Raw genomic sequence first — 10143 nt, 5'->3', positions numbered from 1 at the left:
TATTAGATGGTATTAGATTCTTATAAATTTTTACATTACAAAGCTACCTAATATTTAAGTGCTTTAAAAAATCAGAAAATGTAACTTTGCAGGGTGCATTTTGTCACCGTAATCACGTTTCCCTAACAGACACATGAGAGCTATTGAAACTTTGAGGAAGGAAAGAGAAAAAAGGCTGCAAAGATACCAAAGAAGCCGAAGTCTGAGTCCTCAAAAGCATTTGAGTCTGTTTCAGACTCTGGATCCAAGTCAGAGGGATCTAGATCTCCCTAGCAGACGCCGAGAATATCTGCAACAACTGAGAAGAGATGTGGTGGAAAATACCAGGTAGGGCATTAGAAACCTCTCTTTTGGCCTAATGTTCGTTAGCAGTGTTCACAATGGGTGCACATTAATGGTTGTTACTGACATCCAAGACTTCCGTGGCAGAATTCTTCTCAATATGAACACATTAACCTTTGGGATAGAAAGTGTTTTCAGGAAAAACATGTGCCTGATTAAAAAAAAAAAAAAAATTAATTAAAATCTTGTGTCTAGTTTTATTTAAGTAACAAGTGTCCATAACAAGTGTCTAATTTATTATATGTGTATGATGCGGATAGCCAAGTATTCAGTCTGGACTGATTAGAGACCAATCTGTCTTCTTACTACTTCACTAACTTAAAAGCCACATAGAATTCAGTTTCATTTCAGTTCAGAAAAGTTCTGCAACACTTCACCATTTAGAATTTCAGTTTCTCGTTCCCCACCATATCCCCTAACAACTTTTGCTTCCTTTGTGGTCAGGAGATAGTTATTTTTCCAAAATAATAATCCACATGTGATATGCCAAAGCCCTGACCTTAGATCATATGAAGAGCTGACTTAGAAACCAATGAAATCACTGCAATAATCTCAGTGGTAAACTGGACTTGCAATCTGAGTAGTTTTCCAAGGCTAATGTCCACTCAGCCTTTAGTAAGCAAAGAGAAACTCTTTTTGGAGGCCCATGTGGTGGATTTCACTTGCTTTTCTGGCAAACTTTCCTGTTCCATGGTGAAATATGGTTTTCTCATGGTATTTTGTAGGGGTGACAAAATTTCCTGTAATTATGTATGTTTCCCCTTACTTGTCTATTTTTACAGAGTTCAAGAACCAAAAAGAAGAAGCATTCAGCATCCTTCAGACATTGAACTGTTGCTCCGAGACTACCAGAGGGCACGAGAAGAAACTAAAACTGAAATTGCACGAGCAAGGGACAAACTTCGGGAGAGAGCAGAGCAAGAAAAAAGACGTATAAGGGAACAAATATTTTCTCAGTTACAGAAGGTGAACATTATATCAAAAGCATAAATAATCTTGAAGTTCTCGGTATTTTCTTTTTATGTCATTTTTATTTGGTCTTCTGGGCTAGCATTGAGTAGTTGCATTGGTAAGGTAAAATCTTCAGTCTTTAACAACTACATTTGACCAGCAAGTTAAGTCAGGGGATTGAGAAGTAAACAAAGAGCAAAAGCTGGGACTGAAAAGAGATCTTTAAAAAAAAAAAAAGTTTTTTCCCCTTAGAAGCATCCTAGCATTGGTTTAATAGCCTGGACTCTTGTATGTGAAGAATAACAACAGCAAAAGCTGCACCTTCCCAGACTGCCAAGTTTTGCAAGGTGATTCACTCTATGGCTTATATAATCCTAGTCTTTCAAACAAGCCTGCTTTTTTAATACTTTCTGTAGGGCAACTGTTTTTGTCAACACTCCTTGAAAGAAACTGGACTTCTTTAGGTCACTCCTCTTTCATCTTTCAGGCTGTTAGCACTGATTTGACTAGCTGCTGTGGACAGAAAGTTTTGTGTGGGTTTGTTTGTAATACTGTGATACCTATTACAGGAAGAAGTGAGGCTGAAGACTCTTGCAAGTACAAGCACTTTATGTACAGACTCCAGCCTCAGCCTCTCCTCTGGCCCAACATCTGGTTACAATAGCAGTAATACTGCTACATATACTGCAAGTAACTTCAGCAGCCAGGAAGGGCAGGTGAGAAACCTCTGGTCTGTGAGATAGATGTCTCCAGATGCTTCAACAATAGAGACATAATGCAGGAACAGAGAGCTTTTTCGAGACAATTTGTATTCTGTCACAGCTACTGAGCAGGACAAGTTTGCATCACGAGTACACAGATGAGTGACATGGGGTGCAGGGAGCATTACCATTAATTGCAAAGGACACTGACACTTCTATTTTTCTGTGGGGTTTTTTTGTAACAAAAATCAAATAGTCATTATTGTCAGTAATGCCACCCTCTGTCAAATATTTTAGAAACAAGCCTTTTCTTGTGATAAACCTGATAGAATCTGATATTCTCAGTGTGCCTCCCTCAATGATACATGCATTGACTTAAGAGTTTCTGTGTGCTAACATGGACTTTCCTGAAGCTACTTTTGAAGTATGCATCTGTGCTAGCTCCTTGCATTTTGTTTGCTAAATTTCCTGAGTCAAGGTATCATTTCATAACCAGAGGAAAGGCAAAGGCGTTACCTTATGATAAAGAGAAGCTTCCCACCTTGTAAGGCAGATTTGCTACTAATATTCCACTGTTTATGTAACACAATTTATTTTTCTCTGTTCACTCCAAAAACTCCCTCTTCTGCACTTTCTTTCTTAAATCAGGTTTCTTCTGGAAATACATTGGTTTCAAGAGACACACGAGGTCGTTCAGCTGTTAGAAACAGTCAGCTTTACATGTTAGAGCAACTTCAGAAGGATTCAACATTTGGTAAGTATATCATACATCTACTTATGTCCGAGTTGTATCCCAAAGCCTAATGACATTTGTCATTTATGCAAATCAAAATCTGATTTGACTCTAGGTATTTTGAGGATGTCCGTACCATTACACGACTTCAGAAAAATACCATCAACCAGTAGCCAGAGCTTGCTTAGAACTTATTGAAGAAGTAAATGGTGATTTGTTCCCTCTAAAATTGGTCTTTTGATGTTGTTACATCAAAGTACAGCGTTCTGAGACAATATGAGGATAATGCTGTGAATGAAGGAAGGAAGCACAGGGGGGCTAAAGCTGCAACGACTATAGAATTGTACATGCAAGTTCTTATTTTTAGCCTCAAGGCTTAAGTTGCCTATTCTTCCTTAGGTTACTTTATTTTCTTATATGTGGTAAAAATTGTTAAAACTTGAGTAATGCAAGATGTAACTCGGTGTAATTGCCAATACACAGATTGTCTAGACAAGGGATGTTACCAGAACCTCATTAAGATCAGACGGACTGGGGGCTCCAATGGAGGACTGAAGTCCGTACAATTCAGAATAGTGGTGGGTTTCCTTTTAATTTTTTTTTTTATTCCCTTACGGCTTTTTTGTTTCCTGCAGAAACCACCAGAATTCAGCCACCTCTTCCTTCTAGTAGCACCAGCTGTAGGTTCACTCATGGATTAACTATTTCTGTCAACTCCTCTTCAACAAAAGGATACCAAGATTTATCCAAACATATCTTGGCTAATGCTACCACTGAGGTAAGTATATAAGCAGAGTTTTCACTTATTTCTGCATCTCCTTGTGGAAGTTGTAGCAAAAATGGGTGGGAAAAGTCTTGTTCTACATTGCCAATAGTTATCTATTTGTCAGATACAGAGAGGCACACACTGGACAATTTTAAAGCGTGGGGAAAAGTGAGCCAGGCTGCAGCCATGGGGTGCAGATTGTCACATGTTAACTGGAATGTTTGAGTGAAGCTGGTGTCATTTGTCATTGTTTTCTAAGGTAATGGCAGCATGCTCTCATAATCTGAGGAACCTCTACACATGCCAAGCAGCAGCTGGGTGGAAGTAAGTTTATGGCACGTCTTTATAAAGGGTAGGCCTTTCTCTATACCTGGCCCTTGTGCGCAAATACTTTTGTCTTTGACAGATACCAATGTACAGAAAAAGAGGTGCAGGTGTACTACAAAGTCTTCCCTTCAGCAACAAGGCACGGGTTTCTGGGAGCAGGAGTGATAGAAAGACCTCTTTCCTATGTGTGGGGACTAGTGAGAGATCCTTGCAAAAGGCATCTGTATGACAGATCTATCAATACAGCTCGAATACACAAGAAGGTAACCAGCCACATTCACCTGGGTGAGTATCCACACAAACGACTGACCACCTTATCATTAAGATGGACTTTCTCAGCTCAGGTTGTCAGCCAGGAAGAAATTTAGAGGCATCTTATTTCATTTATTCAGGTCCGAATAAACATTTTAATTAGGAAATATGGGAACTTCAGCTTTGCAAGACTTTTCCAAAATAAGGATTAATTAACACATCTTGCTGAGAAGTACAACTAAAGTACTGAAAGTAAAGATAAACCTGAAGTGGCTTGGAAAAGCATTTTAATGACATATTACAGCATATTAACTAGAGCTCTGCTTCCAGGCAACAAGTCAAAATAAAATATGCATCTGCATTTAAGGGGTAGGGGAAAATTGTGACAAGTTAAAGTTGTCAGTCTAATTCCCCTTTTTTGTTGTTTTGGGTGTTTTCTTTCCCCAGTATATTTAGTGACCGATACCTCCCTATGTTACCTAAAGCAACCCCGGGATTTCTGCTGCATTACTGTAGAAGCCAAAGAGGTAAAGTGAACATTCTCTCTGAAGCATAGAGGAGTAGTTGTTCTGATATCCTCGTTCAAGGACAAAGGAGAGAAAGAAGTAAAGTTCATCTTCCTATTTCCAGAAGTGCCAGTGTAACAAAAAGAAAAGCCATGCCAATATCACACAAGTGAATTATGTATAAAACGGTCTTGTGAATGACAATTGACAATCAAAGCCCATCAGGCTTTGACATAAGTGTCACACAGTCTATTCTGGTTAGAAACATGCAAGATTTTGACAAAAACGCATTTAATATATCACATGAGAAATAATATTTCTCATTAAAAGAGCTCTTTTTAAGTAAGTAATATGATAAATATGCCTTATGGCAAACAAAGATATTACTATTTGCACAAATATACTACTATATGCATAAGAAATTTTTCAAGTTGTCCCCTTTATATCTTGTCACATGCAGGAGAACTTGTCTGTCCTGGCTATTCAGTCTGTTTATGATGCATCCATGCCTCATCCTTGTAAAGAAGCAGTGAGGGGAGAGATTTTGCCAAGTGCTTGGATACTGGAACCTGACATAGTGAATGGAAGAGACATCACCAGAGTTATTTACATGGCACAGGTAAGATTTTGCTGTACGTCCAACTGTGAACGCAAAAAGCCTGTTACATAGCAGAACACTTAAGACCTGGTAACAAAAACCACAGTCCTTATGCTGTGCTCCATGAACTTTATGAAGTGACCATAAAAATTACCTCTACTTCACACTGCAATCTGGCATGATGCATAGCAGTGCCTGCTAGACAATCTTACTAGGATTGCAATTAAGCACACATTCCTGAGTTTTTACAGCATCTAAAGCTGCTTGTTTGGATACCCAGCTCTTCTGTAAAGGTTTATTAGCAGTTTTAGTGTATGTTTTGTTCTCACATGGCAAGCCATTGTTTGCGTTTTTGTCTTACTGTGGACACAGGAAGTCTACCTTGGGTTATACTATGTTAAAAAATGTCTGAAAGTACTCGTTAAATTTTTCAGGCCTAAGTCATTAATTCTTTACAGTTAATAGACACAAAGAGAAGTAAAGATTAGTATTCCAGTTAAGAATTAAAAAATCCCACCATCCATTTCTTACAGACTCATCTGAAAAGTAGGCTCTCTTTGAGACAGTAGAACTTAGTATTTAAAAGTGTCCAGAAGAAAATGCCATAATGTGTAAAATTTATTTAAGTGCTTATGTAGAGATAAATGACGTGTCTCAAACTAGTAATATTTAATCCAAGCTCAAATTCAAAAGCAATGTGGGTCATACCTGCTAGAAGTAACATCAAATAAATAGCAAAGCTTTGAAAGTCTATGGAGTATTGGGAAGGAAAAGATACAAACCACACAGTAATGACAGCATTTGGCTGTAAAATACTGTTGTGCTTAACGTATACTTGATACATCAGAACTGTTCCAGGCTGGAGAAGTGTTCTGTTGAAAACCAGGTACAAACCTTAACATGCAGCCTCTCTTCTAATTCCTGCAGGTGGATCTTGGCGCCCCAGCTATCCCTGCAAGGCTCCTGAATTCCATTGCAAAGCGGCAGCCCCTGGTGATTGCTCGACTGGCACATCTGCTTGCTAGTTAGTGTTTGGTACAAACACAGACACTTCACAGCTGCTGATATTTCACAAGGAGACATAAATGTCAGTAAAGGTAATGGAAAGTGCTGGCTCCTAAGGCAACCATCACCAAGCCTCACTTCAGGAACCTTACTGCTAATGCTGGACTATACAGAAATATAGTCAGAGAAAAGGATCATTTGTTTTAGCCAACGCTGCTTAGAAGAAATGCAGCAAGTTTAGTTGGGAACCTATCCTCCTAGAGACGGCAGTGGGAAACCTCCATGGAACAACAGAAAGGTGTGCTGTCTTTAAAAAGAGCAGAGAAAGAGACTTTGCTTTACAATAGCCAGCATCTTAGAGTGTATTATTTAATTTCTGTTTGCAAGCAGTGATCAACCTTCTTTCCTTCAGTAAGATTAGGCTGGAAGCAGTACACGTATGGCTTGAGACCTTTTACAAGCTCTTGAGCAGAGCTGCAGAGCTGCAAAGCTACTTTCTAATGTTGAGATAAGTATCAAATGCAGAATTCCTAACTGTGTAGCTAAATCATTTATCTTAGCTAGCTGCCTATCCTGTCTTCCCCTTGAGAAGAGAAGTTAAAGCAGCACAATATCCACGAGTCATCCAACATCCTGGATAGATTTTTCTCATGTAATTGGCTGTCTGCTTGCAGCCAGTGTAAGGTGTTTCAGATTGCCCACTACACTATGCAGCATCAGTGGAAACCAACACACCTCAGGACAGTTTTACTGCACTGCAGAATCAGGTGCTTTGAAATAAAGAAACCAAACAGACAGTTCCAAACAGTGACACTTTGTAATGACTAGGGTAATACTCAGTAATCAGCTTGTTTCTAGAACTTAAATCCTGCAAGTAAGAGTAGCTCCAACATTTTTCCACAATGCCTTTTTCTATTAGCCCTTCTACACATTTACCCAAATGCATTAAGAGCTGAACATATAGCCTGGTCATAGTCTTATCACACTTCTTTGTTCATAGCATGACCAGCTGATCCACTGCAGCAAGTATAGACCCTTCCCATTCAATTACCTCATGGGATTTCTGTTGAACTTAACTTAGTCCAACAAGCCTGCTGTCAGGCTTTACATGTTTGTTCAACATACTTCCTAGTTGGTTCACATATTCCTTAATTTAAACAAAACCACAACCAATTCAAATATCCAAATAACTTCATTTCATTCTTCAGCACAACAGTACAGAATCACTTTAGATATACCTAAGCAATAAAAGCTGCTATGTTATGCTTTCATTAGCTCAAAAAAGCCCACATTATTCAAGAAGCTCTTGCACTTTAAATTTGTCAAGTGAGAAATGTGTGTTCAAGCATCCACCTTACTGGAGCCAGTGCCTGCTACTTTAACAGTTACTTTCAGTAAAAGGTCCGTTTTCCCAGCATATGGTGAAGCTAGCTGCACTTCCTACCTTTGAGTTCAAGAGCCAAGATTTACTTTTACTATATCTTTGCACAGGTGTAATTTTGGCTCGCAGCTTCTGTGTTACTTCCTGTTACTAATATATTAAGTTTTAGATGAAAAGACAATAGCTATTTTAAATTGATACTTAAGAGCGGTTTTGATACATACCAGCCTAAGGCTTCCCCCCTAAACTAGACCAGGTAGTATAACAAAATTTTTCACTTAGAAATATGCTTTGTTTTATCTTTGGATAGTTGTGGTTACAATCTTAACACCAATATATTACTGTTCTTTTTTTTGTGAGGCTCAGCCTCTTCCTAAAAGCCTGCCAAACTGAGTCACAGCATGGCTCACTTGCAGCATCATGCATTTTTTTCCATAAGCCCTCAAGGAAGAAGTTTTCTGCTGTGAGAGTAATGACAGATTTCCTTTGGTGGAAACCCCGAAGGAAGAGCGAACAAGGCACTACATTAAAACCCTAATAAAAACGAGAAGAAACAGCAGCACGGCCTATTGGGTCTGTTCCCGGTGCTGTTTCACAAATTTCCACTAAAGGTTTGCTCAGTGCTTTGCTTTTTTTCCCCTTTTATTTTGGACACGGCACTAGTGATAAAGCAGTTTTTGTAGGAAAAACATCTAGGGGGACTCCTGTTGTTCAACGATGCCAGTGCCTATGAAGGATAGTGTCTTATTGTACAGTGCATCAGATGTTTATTTTTATATATACTTTTTTCCTACGTTTACAAATTAAGTTATTTATATATGCTTGGTTTGAGCCGTTTTTATATGCTATCAAAGCTAAGTTTTATTTTTATTGGTATTGAATTAATGTAATTTTTTTTTAATACAGTCTTCAATTAATACTAAAAAGCCTATTTATATAAATGTTTTCTTTTGCAAATACAATATTTTATGGTACTTGCTAATGTATGGCATTGGTTTGTTTGGAAGGAAGAAACAAAAACCCAGCAGATATTGGATTTGTTAATCTACAACAGGCAAAACCCAACTTCCTGTAAGTTCCTGCTGAGCAGCAGATGATCAAACCAATTGTATTAAACCACCTAGGGTTGCATCTCTGCTCTTAAATCAAGGTTGCTATTTTCATATCCACAATAAATGGTATTTTCTACACAAGAAAACGTGCCCCACCTTATTTTGCTCCAGCTATTTTTCCATCCAATATAGTTCCATAGATGGATAACACAAGGGCAAGCTTGTGATAACAGCTACGTGTCTCCCACTTGACTGCTAAGGAATGCACATCAAATATGAACTCGTGGCACAAGAGTTAATAAGGCAGTCACTGCCTAAATTTGGGTTCTGTGACATATGTCTTGTCCCAGCAAAGGGTTGGTTTGGTTTTATTTTTGTATTTAAAAAAATGACATTGGCTGGAGCTTCTTCCTGAGTCCTGTTACACAACTTCCCTCACCTGCACATTCAGAAGAAAGTTAATATAACACTGTTTTTCCTAATTTTCTTTTGAGAATTGTGAGTTTTCAGGGAAGACTGGCAGAAGAAAGGCCACAGACTCAGATCTAGCTTTCTGTGAGCTCTCTTCTCCCTACTGCTCTCCTGCTTGCAGCACCACTGGCACTACAGTTAGAGCAGAGCATAGGGAAGAGGTGCAACGCCTGAGGCACTGGCACTGAGAGGAGTCCACCAGCCCAGTGGGACTGCAGAGTTGTGCATCCTCATGAGCACAGTCCCACTGCCGAGTGTCCACAGGCAGAAAATCAAGTGCTATACAATTGCTCCTAAGGTTTGGTTACAAAGTCAGGTGTCTGGATTTACAGAGCAAACGTGGCTGGGTACCATGGGGTTCCCAGTAGAACTGCAGTAACTGCATTAAGTCATAAGAACGCAGAAACAGAGTTGTTTCTTACCTGGGTCCCACTGGACAACTGACTGTCTCCTGGCCCATAGGGCACAACTGTGTTCTTCGGATGTTGTAAACTGCTTCCGAGGCTTGGCCACCTTTCAAATAAATCTTCCAAATGTTGTATTAGAGAAGGATAATGTAGGTATGTTGAGTTCATGAAAATGGCTGTAGCAATGGTATCTACACAAACAGTTTTACAATACCCAAATAAAATCCATGCCAGAGCCAAGAGCTCCTTTTTTTTTTTTTGTCCCACTGCCCCGCCTCCCCCCCTTTTATAACAAAGTTCTATTTCAGTAGAAGCAAAGCAGCAGCAGGCTGGATAGCAGGTGTTACTGTACTTTCTATGCCCCATTCTTTGTGGCAAGGTACCTGTTTTGTTCTTCACCGTAGTACGAAGAGGTTATATACTGACAGCTTGAACATGAGACGACATTTAATAATGTTTATTATGACAAACAGCAATTTCAAATGAGATCTGCAGCAAAACAAAACATAATAGCCTCAGGATGCAGGTATGGCATGATATGGTGTACTTGCTGCTTCAATTTGTATTCCCATGTCTTGCTGTATATGCAGCATGGCCTACTTTTAGGGACTCTCCTTCATTCACATCAGAAAACCCCTAAAATGAGCAATG

The 10143-nt window shown here is 39.1% G+C and overlaps 1 protein-coding gene across 1 annotated transcript in view; it reads left to right on the top strand.

Annotated features, from left to right (window-relative positions):
- The window catches only part of STARD9 (StAR related lipid transfer domain containing 9), a 101479-nt gene extending 92719 nt beyond the window's left edge, over positions 1–8760 (top strand). Inside the window, exons 25-34 of the mRNA XM_027748572.2 lie at positions 130–327; positions 1125–1308; positions 1863–2009; positions 2643–2748; positions 3363–3505; positions 3753–3817; positions 3900–4105; positions 4520–4599; positions 5039–5197; positions 6104–8760. Coding sequence (XP_027604373.2) covers positions 130–327; positions 1125–1308; positions 1863–2009; positions 2643–2748; positions 3363–3505; positions 3753–3817; positions 3900–4105; positions 4520–4599; positions 5039–5197; positions 6104–6205 — 1390 coding nt within the window. The 3' untranslated portion in view covers positions 6206–8760. The remainder of the gene's footprint in view (positions 1–129; positions 328–1124; positions 1309–1862; positions 2010–2642; positions 2749–3362; positions 3506–3752; positions 3818–3899; positions 4106–4519; positions 4600–5038; positions 5198–6103) is intronic.
- Positions 8761–10143: the final 1383 nt, after the last annotated feature.

The sequence above is a fragment of the Pipra filicauda genome, unplaced genomic scaffold, assembly GCF_003945595.2.
Source record: "Pipra filicauda isolate LSUMZ 115617 unplaced genomic scaffold, ASM394559v2 scaffold6_size6359152_pilon, whole genome shotgun sequence".
Classification (NCBI taxonomy): Eukaryota; Metazoa; Chordata; class Aves; order Passeriformes; family Pipridae; genus Pipra; species Pipra filicauda.
This window is presented reverse-complemented; position numbering and strand designations above follow the sequence as displayed.